Raw genomic sequence first — 23,306 nt, 5'->3', positions numbered from 1 at the left:
GGGTAGATTTCCCCGGTCCAGGGCATGGTCGTTTGTGTACGTTTACTTGTTACGTTTGTTGAACACCCCGGTGTAAAATGGCCATTAAGAGCTGTATCCGGTGGTTTGAGAATTAAAAAAAAAAAAAAAAAAAATTTAAAGTGAAAATCTTTAAGCGCACGAAAACACGACGGGTAACTACGAATGCCGGGAAAACTCCCGTGTGACGTCGTTCTGGTTCCCGCTGCCGCAAGTGAGGTGACCTTGGGGCGAGGCACTGAGCGCTGATACGACGTAGGATGCTAGCAGGTAGCTGAGTACCATGCTAGCTGGTAGCGCTTGGCTTAAATAAGGCTACCTTGACAAACGAGGAAAACTTTCCGACCTTGGGCAGTTTTAATAGGTGATAATTAAGAAATGTTTCCCTGAGCTCTGTGCCTCATGCATGCATTGGTAATATCAGACGATGTAAAACTCCTATCTACTCGTATAGAAACTAGGTCCCTGTGACGTCACGTGGAGTGGCATCGCATGGGCGCCAATCTGGCCTTTTTCAAATGAGGTTAAAATTGACCGTTGCCATTCGTCTAAAGTGGGATTTGTAAAATCAAATAATTTTTTTACTTACAGCAGCTTTAACCCTCAAATGCTCAGGGATCTGGTGGGAATTGTTCCCATCTCTCAATGTCATCCTCCCCTACAATAGCGTGCCACAAATTACTGCCCTATTGTGTCTGAGGGCACGAGCAATTTCTTTCGGTCTATTCACCTATCGCCTAGCGTTTATATCCTCCCCCGTTGCGCTGCCTAGACCGGGAAAACATCCATTGACGCCCCCTCCTCTTCTGCCTTTGTGCTCATAGATGACTTCTTTCGCGTTTCATTTCCCATTTCCACAGCAATTCTCAATCCTGCCCTCATGAATGGGCATTACTCATTCTGTCACTCGGTCAGTCTTTCCACGTTGCATTCTGCCTTGAGCTATACCGGTCGTAAACACTTACGAACTGGGTTTCAAGCATCTTGCTATTGCTCTATTAATCCTGAAAAAATTGGGGTCCTTCCCTTTTTCCTTCTACTATGTTTCTACTTATGGCAAAATGATGAACGGTCTTTCTTCACTGGAGGTGTGGGTAAGAGTTCAGGGTGGTCAGAAATCATGTAAATATGCGTGCACTGGATCCTCATAAGAAATAAAAAAATAATTCAAGCAAAGAATGTGCATGGGAATATATACAAATTATTTTTCTTTCATATGACCTCATGTCTTTCCCAGAGTATCTTCAGAAATAGAGATAACGCTGAGGTATCATATGTGTGTTGAGCCACACAAAAACCTAAAATAAATGCGGTCGGATCAACTAGATTGAACCTAGGGACAATGCCTCTCTCTTAGCATGCACATTCTTCATTTGGCGGTTTCATTTAAGGCTGGTAATAAATAATTCAACAACTGGATCAAAACATTTTCAGGTAACCTAAGAGTAGCCTAAGTAGTGTCCTGGGCTTTTATAGGCCCACGAAAATTTGCGAGAACTACTTGGAGTTGGGTAAATGAAATATTCATCTATATTATATTCGTAAAATCAGGATTTTTTTTCAATTAACTCTAAATAAAAGGTGAATACTGAAATGAAAAACTAACAATTTACAAGTTTTCTTAACATGTAAGGGTCTTCGATATCATTCACGAAATATTTTCATCCATTGAATCACTTTTTCCTCTTTTTAATAATTGTCACTTTTAGCTGGATGCTTATTAACAATTTAAAACTCTTTAATGGAAAAATCATTCTTTTTTATCAAAAAATATTTTTTGTTTTAAATGAAAATTTTAGCTCATGATTATGCAAAGAGGTATTTTAAAAAGTTTTTACTACCTTATTACCAACCTCCGTAAGCAATTTAATTTGAAACTCGGTCCTCGAAAACTTTTTGTGCAAGATACTCGGTGAGAGACGGAACGGAAAGCAAAGTGCATGAGGAGTAGATGTCACAAAAGATCTCTTGCCCTCGCGTAAAATTGCATTTGATGAAAGTCTCTTAGTGAATGGGCTTGTTGATGAAATGGGGAATCTCTCGTTCATGTAAAGTCGTACATGAGTCGTTAACCTTAATAGCACTGAACGCAAAGCAGAAAATGGAATTACCTACGTTGATTTTAGTTCTTCATTCTTGGCCGTTAACTCCGTTTCATATCGATCGTAAAACGTAAAAAGTCGATTTTAATGACCGTTATTGCCCAAAATTCCAATGAAAATATTTCGTGTAAAAATAATTATAAATTCGATTAAACTCACAATCTCGGTCGTGCACTCCCCGAGTTACCTTGTGGACGGCAATAATTCTTTCATTATTTCTCTACCCTGAGGGCCCTGATGATATATAAATATGGAGTGAGCATGAGCATGCAATCAATTACATCTATATCTACATATTACCCCGCGAGCCGCCTAAAAGGCGTGTGGCAGGGGGTGTTAGGACACCAGCCGTGAAGTGCTCTAACGAGGTTGGGACTAGCGTTTATTAAAGTCCTTTATGGTTCGGGGGAAAAACGATACTGTACGGATGTAACGTATGGATGTAACATGGATCATACTGTAAGGATGAAACTTGGGTATAATATATTTTACCTTTCATCGTCCGCTACACCACGGTCATCAATGTCTACTCATTAGGAATCGACACAAATGAATATTTGCACAGTTGAATTTGAAACATTTTTTTGTTTTTTATGTTTTGAATAAATATGATCAACATAACTCTGCTGACTGCATTGCATTGAAACATTAAGAAAACGTGCTGAAATCCATGATTATAATGCATCAAGCGCTGTACCTGATAAATAAAAAAATCGCAAAACTCATCGCACATAAGTATACGGTCAGAATTTGTTACTTTTTTATAGCGATAATTTTGATTTTTCTCTTTCACAGTATTCCAGAAAATATCAATTCCTGCTTATGCTGTGAAACATGGAATTTCAGACTGGATGAATTATTCAAAGCTTAAATCTTTTTTTATCTACATATTGTCTTGCCTTTTATTACAGTCCTAGTTGAAGCTATTTAGAAAGAATTTATCCTTGAATTCTGGTTTTGGGACATGAAGGTTTCAGCCTAGCAAAAAAAATTATTTCAAGTCACGCTTGCCAATTACTTGCTATGATGTCCATGATTTAGGTATAGTTTAGTGTTCAGTGCGTAGTAATCCTTTCCCCTACACGGTCTTTCTTTGTTAGAATTCGGTTGATTCTCCTGGGGCTTTTTTTAATACTTTGGATCAAGCATTTTTTTACATGTGTGCATTGGCTAGGTTAGGAAGTGGTCGAAGCTAGTGAAACGTGCAGGTGAAATTCATCGCGTTTTCAGGAAAGAGAAAGGTTGAAAACTAAAGAAAAACTTTTTTTGAGGGATTTCATTGAACTTCATTGAACATAGGAAAGTCAGTTACCATCTTTCGCATTCCGTGTCCGGTAATCTATGCATAAAGGAAATCCCCGAAAAATATTCGTTGTAGTGTTCCAGTTCTGGATTTTGTTGATTATGAAGCATTTAACGCAAATCCTTTACCCTTTTCTTTTAGAAACTTCGGGTAATTTCTTTTCAATATTAAAATAACTGTTTCACACAGTTACGTTCATGGCTGATTGAATGTTTCCAGTAAATGAGTATCCCAGTTGTTAGGTTATTGATGCGGATGAGGCATTGGATTTAAACGAAATAGAGTATTTCGTTCTAACCATTAAATTGCATTGGACTTCAAATATAATTTAAAAAGAAATGAAACGATGGAAATGATGGTTGCATTGAATGGTAATGAAATGGACATTTTGTTCGGTCGATTTTACTATAACCCTGATTGATTTTATGAAAGCAGATGTACAAATTTGAATATAATATTTCATTTAATTTCCAATGACAATTATAAAATGGACGGAAAAAAATGCACGACATTAAAAAACATTCCTTGCATAGAGGTTGAATAAGAATTATTTTTGGTAAACCGTTTTGACCAACCAGCTGTTCGGATTTATCTATCACGGTAAGGCATGCACTTCCATGCACATGAAGCATACTTCCTTTTTATTTACTCCAAGGGAGAAACGTGCATTGCAAAATTCAACTAGCCTATTCGGGCATTGAATCCTCTCTCCCGATTGCCTGTCTGGTATTGTACTTTGAAAACAACTGATCCATCTTCTACCCAGGTATATTTCAAATTGTTCATTCAGCAAACCAAGAATGACGTATGAATTGAATGATGAATAGTTGGTGGCATAACAGGTAGTACGCCTGGATGCCAATTTCGAGATTTGCGCATCAATCCCGGATAATCCGAATGATTAATCCACGATATATTACACCATGTGTACATACATTTTCATTTATGCATACAATGAAGTTATTCAAAGTCAGTTCTTTCTTTCATTTCCTTTAAAAACTTCCATTATTAACATTGCGTAAATGAAATGAGGTAAAATTTAAAAAATGAGTTTTTATTCTGTCTAAATTATGGAATGCCGTCAGAAGACCCTCACCGTGGTTGCCAATGGTCGTAGACGGACTTGATGGATAAAATTTTTTCCCCTTGGTTAACATTACAACGAAGTTATCCATACTTAATTCGGGTTACTATTCTCAGTGCAAATTGCAAGTGTTTTTATTTGTTATGCCGATTATTCCTTGAAACTGTATGGGACTAAAATCACTGTAATCAATGTACTGTACTGCAATGTACTGTAATCAATGTGATGTACTGCAAATTTGCTAGTTGCCTTGTATTGATACCTGTGAAAATGAATAAAACATTTCAATTCTTATTCTTACTCTCTTTAGTGTTGTTTGCAAAACAGCAGAATATTGTTTGTACTGTCTGGCATACAGTAACGAAAGGTAGCATTTTTTTTTAAAGAATGGCGCCACAGTTCTGAGGGTAATTACAAATCATTTTAGCACAAGTACGTTCGTCACGGATATTATTCAAAGGACTATCCGTGGACTGGCCAGATATTAACTTATGCATTGTCAACTACAATTTTTCGTGTAATGCGAAAAATCCACGGAAGAAATGTTTAATGGCTTAGGGATACCATTCTCGAAACACGAGCTCTCGGGACATGGTCGTGCATTGTGACCACAGGTAACTTTGAAACAGACCTTGATAGGAAGAAAATATTCTAATATCAAAACAATTTTCTAGAAGTTCATTCATTCACTCTCCTTCAACACCTTCGATGGTCGTCGTTCTTCTCCGACTTTTCAATAAGTTTAGGAATGTGGTCACTGGATGGCATAACTTGAGACTCAATCAGAATTAATTGATTCACCTAAAATATGGCATTGCTTCATGCCTGTTGGCGATAAAAATTTAGCCTTAGCAATTGAAAATATAATTTTTGTTATTGTGAGCTAAGTGGAATTAAAAAAGAAATAAAAATATGTTTCAATTCAGGTAAATTTGGTAAAAGCCACACTAAAATTAGAAACACCGCTGATTATATTTATTTTTTTCAAACTTAGATTGTTAACTTCTAGTGCATGTTTGTTCATGATGTTTTCATCTACATTTATGATAGTGAAGTGCCAATACCTTTCATTTCAATATATTTCTAACGCTTAAATGCAAAGGGACATTTAATTAATATGTTCTAATCTGACTGAGACTGAATTAATGGCATCATGTGCTCACTAACTGAAACTCGAAAATAATCCATCTCTCCCCGGGTGAATAAATCACAGAAATGTAGCAAGGGAAATGATTAGTGAATGCGTTACAGAAGAGTGAAAAAAGTATTGGAATATATTATTAATATTTAAAAATTTTAGTAATGTATCATGGATGCAGAACGCTCGTTACTGATTTCCTGTGCAAGATTTGATTTAAAAATAAATTCTGACCAAGAGAAATTTAGTGAATTCTGCTTTTGAATTTAGGACTTTGTTGTTTTATTCATGTAGTTAAGATCAGTTTTACTTTTACAGTTACTTTTACAGTTTACTTTACATTTACTTTTTTTGATTCGAAATAATTTTTCAGTTACCTTACCGATTTGTTTAGGGAACGATGATCGAGAATTAGAGAAGTAAATATAAGGTCCCTGGGTCCTGGTCCCAGTCATACGAACTCTTGTCATTTTTTATTTGGAATTAGCTTTTGACACGGAATGACACAAACTATGAGTCACTTGAATATACTGACCAGATAACTCATTCATTTTTTGCTTTTTATGGCGTTTCTTTCCTATTTCCGTGCCCTAGTGTGTTAGGAACTTCTATTTATTTTCTTATTTACTCGTCACTTCGCGGAGGGTAATCAGAGAATGATATTGAAATGGTTTATTTTCATTTTATTCCTGCTTGGCTGTAACACCTGAAGCTTCTCCATCATGGTATAGAAAATTTTACCACGCCTTTTGAATGAGATGACCCAAACTTTAACAAGAATAATTTAAAAATAGAGGACACCCATCACTTGAGTCAGCACAGGTTTTCAATTATTTTTTCGTATTTTTGGTATGTCCCATTAGATGCTAACGAAAATGCTTATAGTATAAAAGGACAATGCTATTAAAAGGAATGTGTAGGAAGAAGGATAACTGTTTGGGATTTTTGGGACTTAACAGAAATTTTGGAGCATATAACACCGAAATGTATAATACTAGTTTCAAAGCTAACTATCAATGACAATTATTTAGTCTGTCATTTAATATACATAACCATATAAATTAGAATTTTCAGAAAATCATTACCTTGAATTCCGTCACAATTATGTTTTTCCCGTACTTTCAATTTTTTATAGATTAATTTTTTTAAGGTTCAATAATTTTTTGTGACAATGGCACAAATACTGCTGATTTTTTCCGTATTTATTTCAGACATGGGCCCGTTTTATACTACATAGTTCCCTAAATGTAATGTGTTATGCTGGCTGCATAATTACAAAAGTTTACATTTTTTGACATGGGCCCTTTCAGCACCAAGTCAGAGAATTATTTTTTACCAGCACGGTACAAAGGGAACTTACATCTCATGACCTGACATATGCATTTTTTTGCTTTCATAATTCTGAAATTTAAATTATTCGTTCGTTGCTTGCAGATATTATAAAACAAAACTTTATTTAAAATAAAATGGTCCCAAAGGATAGTTATCCATAGGCTAGCTGTCATCTAAGCTGATGTATCGACGATAGTAGCTATACAGGGAAAAATTGAGAGGACTGAAGCCCCCCACCAAAGCCTCCTCACTCTTAGGCTACGTTGCCGGTGAGGGGGTTGAATATTGAGTGGGGGGATTGAAACGGAAGGGTTCATCTGAAGGATTCAAGGGAAAGAGGCTTTTGGAAAGGAGGCGGAGGGATAGGGTGAGCCCTTTGATTGGGGGGGGGGGGGAGGGTGAGTGAGAAAGGAGGCTGGGAAAAGAGGGCACTTGGTAGTCCATTATTTAAGTGCAATTAGAGGGTGAAGAGGGATCTCCAATTTATAGGGAGCTAAACGGGGGAATGTGAACGGTGGAAAGGGTGGACTTGGGGTGGAGATAGAAAGGACGCAGTGAGCTGCGAAAGGAATAGGAGAACATGAAGGGAGGGAAGAGGAGCTCTTGTTCGGCATGTGCTGCCTCGTCTCGGTGGGACACGCTCGAGTTGAGGATTTTCTGCATTAAAGGAAGTAGAAATCCACTGTAGATTTTTCTCCCTTTAGGAAAAGGAACAAAAGGGACAGCTGGGATTCATCATCATCACTGGTCAACATTCCTAGGATTGGTTTGACGCAGCTCTCCACTCAGTTCTTCTATCAGCTAATCTTTTCACACCTACGTATTTCTTCTCTTTCACATCCTTCTTTACTTGTTCCATATATTTTGTTCGAGGTCCTCCTTTTCCGTTCTTGCCTTCCACTTGTCCCTCGACGATTGCCTTCATCAGGCCATCATGTCTCAAGATGTGGACTATAAGTTTGTTCCGTCTTCTTGTTAAGGTTTTCATGGGGCTTCTCTTCTCTCTTACTATTCTTAGGACTTCCTCGTTACTAACTCGGTCGATCCATTTGATCTTCATCATTCTTCTGGAGCACCACATTTCGAAGGCCTCTATCCTTGCTTTCTCCGCTTCGGTCATTGTCCATGCCTCACTTCCATGTAGGAGGAGACTCCAAAAAGTAGGTTTTTATTAACTGTTTCTTTACTTCCATATTTAAGTTACTTACATTTTTTCAAACATAGGATAGAAATTGACGATAAATTCATTCCATTATATCCGGTATTATATTACTTAAGTAGTTATACAAAAATGTAATACTTCTGCAGGGAGAAAAAATGACCATGGGGGTCATAAGTCTTCAGAATAACTTTAGAATTCTCTCCATAGCCGGTAAGAAACTTGGATCGATTTAATTGATGGAAGAGAAGCTGAAGTAGTGAGGGTCGATTAGTGCGGTGAAATAAGTAAAGGAGGAGGATGCATCGACCGAGATTGGAGTGAGAGATGGGAATTACTCTAAATCCTTGCTTAAAATAGGTTAAGAGGAAAAAAGGACTTTCTTAGGTGTTTTGAGATTCAAGATGGATAGAAAAGAGGAAAAGCAGAAGTAGTTATGTCTGATAGCTGAATTACGGCGCAACGCAAGTGCAGAAGAGCAAACTCGACTTCTGGCAGAGCCAAAGTGAACTGGAGATGAGAAGTTGCACGGGATCCTCTATTTCCTCTTTGCGCTCTACTCTTCGCTCCAATTTTCTGTAGCCGGTCAGCATTTGCTTTCGTGGATATAGAGATGAATCATGCCCTCGATCCATTTGCACCGTAATCCTATTTGTCTACTTGAATCACGCCCAATTAATGTTCTTATGAACGTGTTGAATTTTATTCTTCATTTTGAATTAAATTTTCATCAACTGCGGTCCTTTTAATTCAAATCTACCTTTCCTTTGCGTTATTGGCTTAACCTACGAAATCATTTGAGTTTTGCATCCAGAGTTTCCAGAGAATTCTCTGGGAAAGATGCATAGATATTTCCCGAAGAAATGATTTCCTTTCTCGCTCTAAAAACTATTGAAGGTGGCACTCTTTGAATTGAGAACCTTTTGATTTTAATTCTTGAAATTTTTGTTTGCGTTTATCATCGATAGGAATGATAATTGAACTAAAAATAGAACAACTTGCTGGCCTAGTTTTTATTCATGGGCTGTAATTCTAGACGCTTTATTTATTGGATCTGTTTCTACTGCTCGAGAAAGAAATTCATTTTTTTATAAAAGATAAAATGTCTGGTTTACTCCGTATGGAATATCTCTTGTATCATGATTGGATAATCGGCAATTGCTAGAAATGTAAATTATCCCATTCAGGTCATCAATTCCACTGATTACCCAACTGCAAGGTTAATACTACTACCGGGTGTACTTTGTATAAGTCCTCTTCATGGGATTTGCTGAATGAGAGCACGGAAGATCCCATACTCGCTTTTTTATTTGACACAGATTTCATCTTTTCGGTGCTTTTCAGTTACATCATTAGTATTTGCGCATTATTACCCACAGATCGCATTATTTTGCTTTTCCTGTAATGATTGGAATACGAATTTGCGCATTGGGAGCATACATTTTGTAATCATTTTATAGATAATTTCTAAAATTCTGGGAAATTGATGATTTTTCTAATCGATTGATTTAATTTATTCCCTCTACTTTTGAATTTCACTGTATCAAAATGTGTAATTGGCTGAAAAGAGAGGACCTGAAACATAATTTGGTTTCTCTCTCTACTGCGTTGCGTGATTTCAATTTTTTAAGACAGCAGATTAGCTCAAAATTAGGCAAATAAAATTTTCATATTTAACTGAATATTTAAAATGGTTTTCTCAATGCCGCAATAATTGATACATGACACCTAAATCTAATTCAAGTATATTTTTCTTCATCGTTTTGGAGCTTCGAAATAAATCCTTATATTTGTAATAAATCCCTGGGCAGTGAAACCAGGTTCTCATCCCTCTTTCTTTTCAGCGCTGCAATCTTAAGTACTTACTCTCTCTGCCTATAATATATAGATATTTCCGGTTGACCGCGAATTACTACAATGGCGAGTAAAATGATTGAAGTCAGATTTTCACCGAACTGAACACTGAGCTTAGGTGGGGAAAGGAAGAGTAGAATAGGGACTCATTGAGAAGAGTAAAGGGAGAGTTTTGGGTCAGAATCTACACGCGTGAAAGTTTCCCTTAGAAGGTGTATTTAATGGGTTGTGAGGAGAGAGGAAAAGTAAAGGCGGAGGAGGTGGTGAATAATAATAATAAATCGACTTTATTGGGCGAGATGGGGACTAGAAAGGCCATTCTTTCATCTAATCCTTATAGTACAATAGGGAAGGAGAAGCATCAAAGCAATTAAACCCATGGCGTTCCTGGCTTTTAATCCAAGCGATCTGGCCAGGGGATCCTCCACCCCATCCAACTGTTCAGCTCATCCTTCTTAGAAACCTCTCTCCTGTTCGCATCATATATCCTCTTGCCCTCTCAACTTCCTAATGCCTCCTCGCCCTCTTTACCGGCTTCTCTTCCTTCTCTCTATTCCATTTTTTTCTCTCTATATCGCCTCTTCTCACCTCACGACTCGTCCTAACTTATTCTCTTAATATCTTTCACTCTCTACCATCCATTTCTCCCTTTTTTACTTGGCTTCGTAGATCTTCCCATTAAGACCCTTTTTTCTCCTTCTGCTTACCCTAAAATCCTTCCATGTTCCTACGCTAATGATGAAAGTCGATCTACGTGTTTAGACTTCTCTTTCTTGTTTCCAAAAAATTATTTTTACAATCCCAAATGCGGTTGACAACCTTCTCTCTTTCAAAATTGCTTTTTGAGGCAAATAGTTATTTTAATTCCCTAATGGTATTGGCTAAAAGTGTACATAAAACGCAACCTAGGGTACAATATGAAATCTCGTGAAGTGAGAGTGTATTCCTATTCTTCATGAATGGAAACAACGTAACCAAAAGTTTACACTATATTTATATAATATGGTCATGTATCTACGATTTTGATGCAATTGGTGTAAACTGTGTGGTAAATCATTTTTTCAATTGAGTTCTCTCTCATCTCAGGGATACACAAACGGAGATGAAATTCCGCTGTCCACGCTGAGTTATCTTATCTCTGTTTTCATTTCATGCGATTTTATCTCACATAATGTCACTGAGATGAGTTGTTTCGAAGTTGACGATCAACTCATTATTGCACGATCGGAAGTTATGACTTTCTTACAAATCTTATAGCAGAACATCAATATTTTTATGTTAAAGAAATTTATGGAAATAATAAATGCATGTCATGTAATAAAATGTTTTCTGTTACGAACGTTTACTCACATTGAACCCAAACATTTATACAAAAACATGACCTCAGGTTCTTGGAGTTGCAGCAAACGGTAGGGGGAGGTAAAGTGTATGTACTTTAAAAGTTCCGAGTGTGGTGGTGTAGTCTCTGCTTCTTGGATTTCTGTGTCATTCCTAATGGGGGGACCAGCTTCTCTGGAGAAAGGCTTTATGTCACCTGAGGTACAAGGTTCTACACCATTATGTCGGTGCCTTCCACGCATGGGGCAGATAAAAGCGATAATCGGCCAACGTGGGGTGGGGGTGGATATCGTAAAGTCACTCAGATAGATACTTACTGATATTACCACCTATTATCATTTTTTTCTCCTTATAAGTGCGCCAAGACAGAGCCTGTCAGCGATTGTCAACAAATTTGAATGTGTGCAGCTATAACATGTGTGATGTTTTCTATTATGATCAGTTATAAATGTCTTTCTGTTTTTGCAGAGGGATTCCCTGAATTTGGAGCCAAGCAATGTGGTCAACTGCGTGTCCAAAGGAAAATCTGAGGTCAGTACTTGAAAATTCTATAATTTTTATTCTAATAAGTTCTTTTACCACCCCTTCCGATCATAAGTTGGAAAACTTTCCGTCCTTGAAGCGCTTTAAACTTCTGCGTTGGTGCTCTGCCCCAAAAATAGTATCCATGCTCTTACCTTTCCTCATAACCTCTCTCATCCTGATGACGTTCAGCGGCGTTCTTAGACATCGCGTTTCCTACATGTTCCCGAGAATGAAGAGTGCGAGAAACGAGCCACGAGAAGGTATTTTGCGGTGGAAAAATTCCCCTAAAACTCCCGTGAAGTGAGCTCACTCTGGTCTCACCTTTTAGCATTTCATGGGCATACAAAGTCACACTTCTGGAATGTTTGCGAGACCATGCTGCAAAGCCTCAAAAAATGATGTCAAGGGTATACAACTGCCTACAACTACGAATAGGCGCGTGCTCTTTTTGCACAGAGCTGTAACTTTCATAATTTGAAGTGCTGCGGCAGGAACTTTTCAAATCTCCGTAACAATAATGCAGTACTTTTATTTTTGGAATTAGATTTCAGTAACCCATAAGTCATTTAACAGTAGAAGGTGATTTGAAAATCGCACAGAAAAAAGTTTATAAAGGTAAATTATCTTTTAGATACGACTGGCAATGTGCTGCGTTTCCAAATTATTAGTTTTGGCTCAACAAATCGTGATTCATTTCCCGGAATTTCTCCGGCCGCTCTCATGTTTACAGTGTATGCATTTTATTTTCTGCCTGATAAATATGGGAATGTTCTTACTAAGCCCTTGATAAAAACACTTTTAATAAGTGGCATTTGCATTTCACAGCGATGGCTTAAAACTTGAAACTATGCGAGCGATTGGGATAAACAATTTCTGGCTCGAAGTTCATGGCATGAGAATGCGCTACTCCAATTTAGAATACATCTGAGATAACTCAAATGAAAAAAAATCAATCTCAATTTATAGCTTGAGAGGGCTCAACGCCAGGTTAATTCAAAATAATCACGTGTGAGGGTTAAATGAGACTTGATAGGCTCTTTATCTCTCTGGGGGGTGTGAAGCATTTCACGGAGCCTTGATGTCGGTGCCACTGGAATGGGAAATAACATTATGACCGTAGACTGACAATGAAAGCGAGGACAGCGTTGTAATTTAGCCCTGTGCATTACGCATACCCATTAATACCCAGCGTTACTTTAACGCAACATTATTGAATTCTAATTCTCAGAACAAGTTTCTGCCTCAGAATAATTTTTTCTTCGATTTTACTGACTTTTTTTAAGTATCTCTAGTTCTAATTCTGTCATTTCCACCAACATTTTCATTCATATAATTGTATTTTTATGACTGATGGCGTTTGGCATAAAAATAGATGCCCACATACGAGACACCTTAGGAAAAATGACATACACCAACATGTCCGTTAAGGCAGAATGGGACATTTCCTCCAAAGGAATACTAACTCCCGGCGAAGATGTCGAGTTCACAAATCAAGATAAAAAATAAAAGATGTAACCTAATATTTACAAATTACTTTTTTTGTATTTATTTACCGGGGTTTTCCCAGCGTTGCTTATACGCAGCATTTTGAAAATGATATAATATGATAAATTTTTTTCTCCAGAAATTCATCTTAATTAGGCCAAAATAATTCGGAAAATACGAGACAACCGCAGTTAAAAGCCATACATACATACAGTCTGGGGAACAATGGGCTAAGAACCAGCAAGGGGCTACGCGTCTGTGGAAGTGGAAATAAAATATTCTGTGCGGTGAAAATAGAATAAAACATTATCAGGATAGTTCTTCGCGAAACTATTGGGCGTTTCCTTGCGACTGCATATTGAGAGTAAACATTATCTTCAACCAAGCAGAAAAACAAAGAGAATGTAAGAAAAATCCACACTTAATTATTTTTAAAAGATTTCGTCCTAATGTTAAGAACCCTTCCTAGTTGTATTTAAAAAAATTGGGATCTAAACGAGACGCTAATCACTGTTTAAATATAATGGCCTGAGGTACCAAACTTATTATTACCGAGAAAATTGCGGTATAGAATTTTTTCTTTACCAAAATTTTAAGTAATCTACATTCAATTGAAGTTGTCCTTTGCTCATGTGCATGGCTGTAGGAAACGGTGATGCATAAGGAGAGAGATTAACGAAGAGTGAAAAACAATTAAAGAAAGGAAACGAAGGGGTTGAGGGTGTTTTTGGCGGTTTTTAGGGTGCAAGGGTGGAGGAACCGATTTTGAAATGTCGTCGAGAGTGTATTTTTGAGAGGGTAAGATGCACAGCATGGGATGGCCGTAGTCCATGGAAAAGTGCGCTGAGGCATTAGCTTATCCCTGGAGAAGAATGAGAATGTCGCTGTTTCAAATGAGTAAAATTGTTATCAAAAAGAGAGTAATATGCATTGGCAAAAAATATGGCACATAAATACTAAAATTTTAGAGGTATTGGAAGAAATATGTCGATAAATTAAAAAAAAAATTATACGGGAATGAAAAATGAGTGGTACGCTACGAAACCAACAAAATGCCACAGTGTGCTATCATTGAAGACTATCAAACTTTTATTCATCATAGAATATTCAAAATGGAAGGATGGATTTGGATTAGAGAGGACCAGTGACTAAACGATTTTTTAAGAAACCGAATTTTTGGTGGTGACATTAGTTAATATTATATACATACAATTCTCTCTTAAAAATTAGTATATATGATTTAAGATAAGGTTAAATAAAATGTTTGAAACTTCACATAATATAATTTCCGAGTAGAATTGTCGCAAATGAAACAAGATGTGTAAAATATATTGGAACTAAATTTGTATATTTTCTATCATATATTATTACTTTCCTGAATTATACTCTGTATTATGCGGAAAAATTTAATTACAGGTTTAATGCGAATATTTTATTATTTTTAGTAGCAAAAGAGCGTTAAGTATAAGCAAAAGTAGGGGTAAAAACTAAGAGAGAAATTTGACATTGCCTCCATTCAACATCTGATGCTCAAAGGTGAACAATATGTCAGTACTACTTGAATGAAAAGTGCTGGGAAAAAACAACCGTTGATTTACTCGATAATCCTTTTCATCTGTGAAGCCTTCGTATGCTTCCGTAAATTTTAGTAAGCATTTGTTCTGACTTATCCATATTCATATTATTTATGTTTTTAACCCGGCGGTAGTCGCGCCCATTTTCCAAACATAAACGGTCGCGTGGGGTGTCTCTGACACCCCAAAAGATTTTCTTCAATTTCTTTCAAATAGTATATATTATTTAAAAATTTCACATCTCGACGTATCCTTTGTTTATTTAGGAATGGATATACTACATATTTCAAACCATAAATTCAACTTTTATTATTATTAAGAAAATATTTTTGAATACCCTATTTTCCAGTCGGGAGTCCCAGTTCCTCCGGAAAAATTGCCAACTTTTTTTTTGTTTCAGCCAAAGAACACAATTGAAATGTTGAGATATAAATACATGGGATATAATTTTATAAACATCAATCACTGTATCTCATCATATTTTCAGCGTTGACCTCTATTTGCCTTACGTAAATACTAATATATGTACTAAAATAATTTACTTATCGATATTGAATCGATTTCCCAGAATGTATTCTTGAGGAAAAATTTACGATGATATTACGGTCACTTATAACTATTGAAATAATCCTGTTACAAATTATAAACAACATTGGAAAGGTAAAATAAGAAATATGTAGCCCTCAACAGAAGTTCAATTTCGCGCTATTGAAAAGTTTTATTGAATCTAAAGAATGTAGAAAGTAAATCATGTAAACTATTTACCTACTTCTAATCACTTCTCAAAATTTTCAGCAAATGTGTACCACGCATTAGTTTCTAACACAGTTCACAGTATATTTTTGTTTTTATATCTGTTGGAAAAAAACACATCTTCCAATTTTTTTTTCTTGTTTTCTCCTCATCCTTTTCTCCTGCTCATTTTACGCATATTCCTCTATTTTTCAAGTCTCTAAAGATCGTGTTCAATATGGATCTATACTGTATGGAAAAGTTAACGATCGAGTTATCTCACGAAGAAAACTTTGCAATTTTGATTGTGCATTGGAATACCGAGGTATAACAAACGCACTGATGTCAGCAGTGCTTGTCAAATGAAAGAAAATGGCCATGGATCATCTACTGATGTTTCTGTTTGTATGATAGGTGCTGCCTATTTTGTCTAATGTGGCTAGACCTCCTTCAGTGCAGTTACAAAAGGTCAATATTTCCGGTTTTCTTTTATTATCTGTTCGTCTTGGATTCATTGACAGAAATAGCTGTATGAATTGTTGGCGAAAGAATTACATTTTTTGACCATTTTACAACGCAGGAAACTAGAGCTTTTCTCTTCCTAAACCAAAATAAGCTGCTATTTTCTTCTTTCTTTTACTTATACGACTTTCAGTGATAAATCTCTTTTATTTTTTGCGTACTGTTCCCGCAACCGTCAAATTATTGCTCAGAATTTCATCTGCTTGCGGAATATTATTGAACCAGTTGTTCAAATTACGTTCCTTCCGTTTCTGTTTACAAAAGAAAAAATCCGCTTTAACTCCTCTTTTGGACTGTTATCTACAAAAAATGAACCCTCTGGTTGCCACCCTGAGTAGGTACATCTTCAAATACAATCGAATTTGCCGATGCAAAAATTTTGATGCTATATTTTGCGGGGTTCGAAGGTAAATATTGCCCATATGAACATCTTATTTGAAAAGGAATCACTTGCTCGTCAGCTTTTTCTCATGGCCCAATTCTATAATGTTGCCATGTACTGCGAGCAAACATCTAAAATACATCTCTACTTTGTGCTAATTTTCCACTTTTCATTTTCTCTACTCTAGCAGTCACGTTATCGAAACGAAAAGATAAAGGGGAAAAGAGAAATATGTTATGGCTCATGGGGGAATAACATATTTCCACTCCTAATCCATTTTAGTTCCAAAACAATAAAAAATTCTGTTACTCAGTTTTATTTGCCCTGGCTAAAAGCAAAATTCTATTCAGGAACAATAAGTCTTTCCTGTCTGTTTCACTATCTCTCTTACGAGAATAATTTTCAGTGACTTTTTCTACTTGAATATTAGTACAATTTACAATTTTCTCTACCATTTTTTCAATGAACATTATACGAAAACAAACCATTCGTGTTTTGACTTTGAATTTATTTTGCTAATAGTATATAATTATAATAATTGTATAATAATAAATAATTTAATTTGAATTTATTTTTGCTTCTCAGTAACACTGCTACAATTTTATGTTCTTATGTTTGGTCTTGATCCCTGCGTATTACACGTTGCAACTCCATACGTCCCAACGTACATAAGCTCCCTTCCCTTTTACAAAATTTCATCATCTCTGCACTGTTGTTCAGTGTAAGTATCATGTGCAGCTACATGGCACCCATCTTCTTTTTCATCAGAATCAATCTTCTTCCCTCAAAGATTCATTCAAAAGACAAAGACTCTTTCTTTTACTTTAGAGGTAGCTGACATCTAGTATGAATTGAAAACGATGAATGTAAGTATTACAAGGCCAACCTTCAATGGTAAATTCACAGAAACATGTAAATAATGATTTTTTTGAATAACTACTGCCCTATCGTTATTGAACGAAGTCTTCAAAAAATCACTTCTAAAAAATCGCATTTTCTACAAAAGTTGACGTCAGAAACAAATAATTCCTCATTCAAATTTTCAATCAAAAGTCAAAGTATATTAGCTTTTTCCTTTTTTAGAAAGACTGCAGGAATCCATAGTGTACTGAATTAACGTGCTGTACGTACTACATGATCGATTTTTCGTGGCTCACTTCGAGAAAAATCACTGTAACATTATAAGAAATTACTAACTTTCAATTTGTTTACAAAAATTTAGGCAAAAAATATACCAATAAATAAATATTTATTGATGTAGACGTAAAAGACAATTTTCATGGCCAGTTTCAGAAAAGTAGCTATCAAATGCGATGAAAATGGATGAAAAATATTCAAGGCGACTTAAAATACTAGGCGGCAAAACCGTAACGAGAACGGTCGCGTGGGGTGTCTGGCGCACCCCACTCTGCAGAGCTTTGACAAAAGTAAGTTTTCTTAAAAACTTACATTGATTTTATAATGATCTTTTACATGTATCCTCGGAAAGCTTAAAAAATCAGCTAGAGGAGGTTACAGGTCATTGCAGTCACAATTGCAAGAAAAAATAGCGCTTATATAAGGCTGGGGTGTCTAGGACACCCCACGCGACCACTGCCGGGTTAAATAAAAGCCAGAGGTCCAAGCGGGATGGAGTATAATGTAAAGTAATGAAGCATAAGCATTGGACTAAGCACTTGCAATTTTCCACGTGAAAATAGTAAGATTAAAAAACCAATTGCAGAACAAAATATGGCTTAAAATAATATTTTCTATATATATTGCCATTGAACAAACAGTGATGCATGAAAAAAAGCAACTATTGAAACAATTTTCCTCCGTAGGTACGCATTTGAAAAATATTTACAATACCGAAAGAGAAATAAGGTAGAGGCCAAGCAGTTCGACAGAGCCAAGTTCGCTATTTTTGAATCGAGGTAACTGCAATAAGATATCGCACCACAGAATTTGAGACGTGGTGAGATGAGACACTTAACGAATGGCTGCGAGACAAGGAGATTTGATGGTCATACCAATACTGGGATCGTAGTGGTTAAGAGAGGGTAAAAAAGACAAAATAATGGACGACGATAAAAAAGGTATGTCCAGTTTCTCGATAAAGGTGGTTTATTCTCCCACCAACTCACATTTGTGAATTGCGAGTGTGCCGAGTCCTCCATTCCAGTTCTTTGATTTTTTTACTGCAAACGACGGGATCGATTTGAAAGCAAGACTTGACCTCTTTTTGTTCTAATCTCTTAAATTTTTATCCCAACCGTAAGCATACCTACCTCTCCCCGCGAAAAATGTCAAAAAAGTCGTACGAAGAGCCTTTGGCAGAAAAACATTCTCTTCGAAAGGCGGTGGTGATTTCTTTACCATGGTTTCTGACGCGAAGTTATTCAACTGCTGGTGAAGCAGAGAGGCAAGTGCTTGATTTTAAAATAATGCTCCTGCATCTGTTAAATAAACCTGAATATTTATCAAAATAATATCTAAGCTAAAAATTTTGGCACAGATGGAGCTGAATATGCTCACGCAGGACATTCTTTTTTACAAATGTAGAATAAAAAAAGGATTATGTAGTAATGGTAAGCATGAAAAATTTAGAGCTAGAATAACTAAAATAAGTACTAGAATAAAACAGTCCCTACCTCAAACGTCCTCGTCGAATATTTTGTGGATGAATAATGTTTTTTAGCTGAGATGTGAGTCTTTAAAATTCATTCCACGAATCGGCTGCTTGAAAACACGGCATCATCGGATCGCCCACGCTTGACGTCACGGTATGGTATCCACTGATGACAGAGCAAAGAGATGGATAGAAAGTTAATGTAGGTTCAGAACTTCTCTATCCTTATATCCTCAATGATACATTAGCCTAGAAATTGCTAGAATTCTAGAAAAAGAGATCATCAGTCTTCTCTGAGTCATACCTTAGCGTTAAGCCAAGCCAATTTCTAACTGCTTCATTCTGTAGAATTTCATTACTTTTCCAAGAAGTTACGCACATTTTGTTAAATACTTACAAAAGTGAGAATTTTTAAACTATCCAAATTTTCTATTATGAATTACACAATGAGGCTAAGACCAATATAATCAGCCACAAAACTTATTTTTTATTTGAATTAGCCAAAAATAAGTTGGTGTTTCCTTGACGAACAATAAAGTGACATATGATTGGAAAGGAATTTTAAGTCATTGAGTCACTTTACTACACATGAAGCCGTGCTATGATTAAGTAATGCAAAGAATTCTATGGAAAATTGTGAAAGGAATCAACCAAAGGACATCTTTATCTAAAAATATCTAAAAACTCATAAAAATGATAATTTTATGTCTCTCCAAACGTTTACACTTAAGTGAAATTTCCTCGCCTCTTTCAATGAACATTATGGAATTCCTTACTCTAGAGGGTTCTCCGAGCTAAATTATTTGATAACCAATTTCGATGAAAAATCCACTCAATTGACGCAATGCGTCAATAACGTAGAGTAAAGTGGTACCTGGCTGCCTAAGATAAGGGGCGGAAATTTGGAAATCTTGCCTTCCGTTGGAAGCCTCAGAAGAATCTGAAATTCAGCGTCTAGCTCCGTGTAATAACACCCTAAGAAAGCCTTTTACGCGGGAACATGAAACCTTGGGCGGTAAAAAAAGCTTTAAAACTTTCATTATCGCGGGAGCAAACAAACTCGTACGTTTAATCCTCTTTTTATGGTCCCGCACGGAGCTAAGTGGTTCCGGGTGATTAAGGATGAGGAAATCGTCGTCTTCACTCCACCTCCCCTTCCTACCTACATCTCACAACCGCTGGCTCCTCCGTTCACTTACGAACCACTTCCCCCCACCTCTGCTACAATGGGTGGTCCTAGCCTCCAGATGACGGCGAAGACACGACAACTGACACCTTTAGCAAGCTATGCATCCACCCCAGAAAGCAGAGACCAAAATGTCGCTACAACATCTATAAAAATATTCATGATGGATATATATTTTTATTCAGCATCCAAAATTCAAATCCAGCACATGCAAGTTTCTCATTCCTTACCCTGCCACGGCCGTAGCGGGTGCGGGTGCGTTTACGGTATCATATTCCTAAAAAAATATTCGCTAGGAGATAAGTAATTTTTAACAACCTTGCAGTGGAAGCAACTCGTTACCCAATTACACACACTCCCTTATCTTCTCATTAATTTTCAGGCGAGAAAAATTCCATTCATGGCGTCTGACGATGATGGACTGGGCCGTCATAATGTAGCTCATAAAATTGTATCCCACTGAGGCAATTCCAAGGACGTTAAGTTAAGAAGATTGCTTGTTTTATATCAATGGAGCGACTTGCAAGTGAATCGCGTTTTTCAAATTTCCTGAAAAGTTGAAAAGAAACTAAAAAAAAATATCACCTCTTAAGGTTATTTGTCGTTAACTCATCTCTTATTTCATATTATATATTGCAACTATGGAGCAGAATTATGAAATACATATGTTCCTCTTCATTCTGTGTCAGTGTTCACTAAATTATATTAAGAATAGACGTATGATAACTGTCGTAACTATCTGGAACCCATTTATTATTATGTATCTCACTAAATATTAAGGGGTTGGATAGATTAGGATGAAAGTCAGGCAATTTTAGAAAAAAAACCTTGTCAGGATGCACTATGAGAGGAAAATACTTTTTTAAGGTACCTAGTCCAACGTACTTCCCGACTACATGTTTTCCATTTTCTCGTTGGATGAGGACCGATTGAATCTTGCTTGTCTATGGCTTTCTTAGCACTTCAAACGCATAATTTTATTTTTACTTTTTCAGATGACGGTGTGATAGGTTTTAGGAAGGTGGTTGAGAGATTTTCAGAGATAGGTTTTCAGAGATTGCAAGAAAAATAGGATAATATATTTTACAAATTTTGGGCTTTCAGATAATATTCGTAGCAATTTAAAATTTTGATCCATACACACATCCTATAAGTTTTATGGAAAATGAATCTACCTCTATTTGGACATACTAAAATTACCCATTTAACTTGAATGTTGAGCATTCAACGAGTAGGTTGAGGATTTAATATCATGTAAGAGTCATTAAATACCACTTTTTTCTGGAATAACCATTCCTTTCCTAATCTACACCTGGCAAGAATGATGCCAATCTAACGCGAAGCGCAGTGAATGGAATGGGAAAGAATCATCACTATACACGTGTGCTGCCAAATTAATCTCCTGACCATACTTCACATCAAATAAAAGTGTTGAAAACGATGAAGCATAGTTTGAAAAAAACTACAATCTGACTCGATAGACAAAACCGCAGCACGAATATATACATGTTGAAAACTATTTAGAAAAAGCAAAAAGGAAGGGTATAAATGGCCCGCACGCGTGTTTTTACATAGGCATATCATGAAATTAAGCGACTGCATGAGTTTGATCTAAATCTGATGAAATGGATTGGAGGAGTAAGGGTTGAAATGAAATGACATGACCAATAGAGAGATAGAATAGGGAAACCTGAGCCGTTATCTATGTCGACCAATGTCGTTTTTATCCTTGCAGGAAAGCAATGAATAAAAAAATACTGGAATGAAAGGTATCAGTTTCAAAATATTCAAATCCTTCTCAATGACCTCGCTCTGGATTGAAATTGCCATTTCATAATCTTTCCTTAATGGCCATGGACATTGAACGCTAATCCCTTGTCATCCCGCTCAAGAATAAAAGAAACATACCAATGGATCAGGCTTAGAGACATCTGGGAAGCGGTGAAGCATATAAATACACACGAAGCGTCGGCTGTTTTTGATTTGAAAAAAATCCGCAAGAATATAGTTGACCATATGTCGTCTTTATATTTTTTATAATAACTCTGATATCTCGCTTTCCTCATATTACCGTTGATATCTGGGTTCAGTGAGGATCCGATGCATTGCATTAACGTTTTTTTATGTATTTCAACGGCATTTGTTTGGAACACATGATGTACAATGCGAATATACAAACAATAAACAAATCCGATATGGGACATAGCTTTCTATGTTATAGGGCTCTTTAAGAAAGAATCTTTATCGCCATTAGCTTTATATCGCTGGCACAAAACTTGATTCTCATTTACGTAAGAGATTTGCTAATAAAATGTAAGAGAGTATGAGAGTGTGTGTGAGGGAATGGGTATAGGAATAATTGCAATATGCGAGTTTCAAATGTAATTAGATACGAATTAATTGCATGGGGCTTAAGAGCGTTAACGATTAAATGAAAAAAATTGCATTTATTTGGTGAATAACTAATTACAAATTAGACCTGCGTGTATATATACTTATTCGCAAGTGACTGCTCTTAGGATAGAATTAATCTCGTATATAATCCTCTCCCTGGAAATTACTAATTATGCCTGATTTCAGCTGATATCATCGCTGAAATACCTTTTGTCTGGAAATTATTTATAAAATGCGAGGGTAATTAACATTTATTACCAAGCAGCATTGATTAAATCTCACTGATTCTCTACATTATTCCCACGCTGAAACTTTAATACACCAGCTCTGTGAGAATTCAAAGAGTTGTTTTGATTGAGAAAGGGATGGTTTATTTTAAGGTCAAACTAAGTAATTGGATGTAAGAAAAGAATCTGTCACCATAATTTCGTGCGTATATTTTGGCTAAAATTAGGCATAATATGGTTTCAGTACCTGAATAGCATCCAATGATTTTTCAGAAGAGGAACGCATGGTACCAGGATTGAAAATGGAACTGGGATTTGAGGTAGAGAATCTTTTGTAATC

General features: G+C 36.3%; 1 protein-coding gene across 1 annotated transcript in view; it reads left to right on the top strand.

Annotated features, from left to right (window-relative positions):
* Window positions 1-23,306, top strand: part of LOC124154637 (semaphorin-2A-like) — a 584,917-nt gene that overhangs the window by 514,297 nt on the left and 47,314 nt on the right. The window contains exon 4 of the mRNA XM_046528480.1: window positions 11,797-11,859. Within this exon, the coding sequence (XP_046384436.1) occupies window positions 11,797-11,859 (63 nt within the window). The remainder of the gene's footprint in view (window positions 1-11,796; window positions 11,860-23,306) is intronic.

The sequence above is a fragment of the Ischnura elegans genome, chromosome 2 (assembly GCF_921293095.1).
Source record: "Ischnura elegans chromosome 2, ioIscEleg1.1, whole genome shotgun sequence".
Taxonomy (NCBI): Eukaryota; Metazoa; Arthropoda; class Insecta; order Odonata; family Coenagrionidae; genus Ischnura; species Ischnura elegans.
The sequence above is the reverse complement of the archived record's forward strand: the minus strand, read 5'-3'. Positions and strand labels throughout refer to the sequence as shown.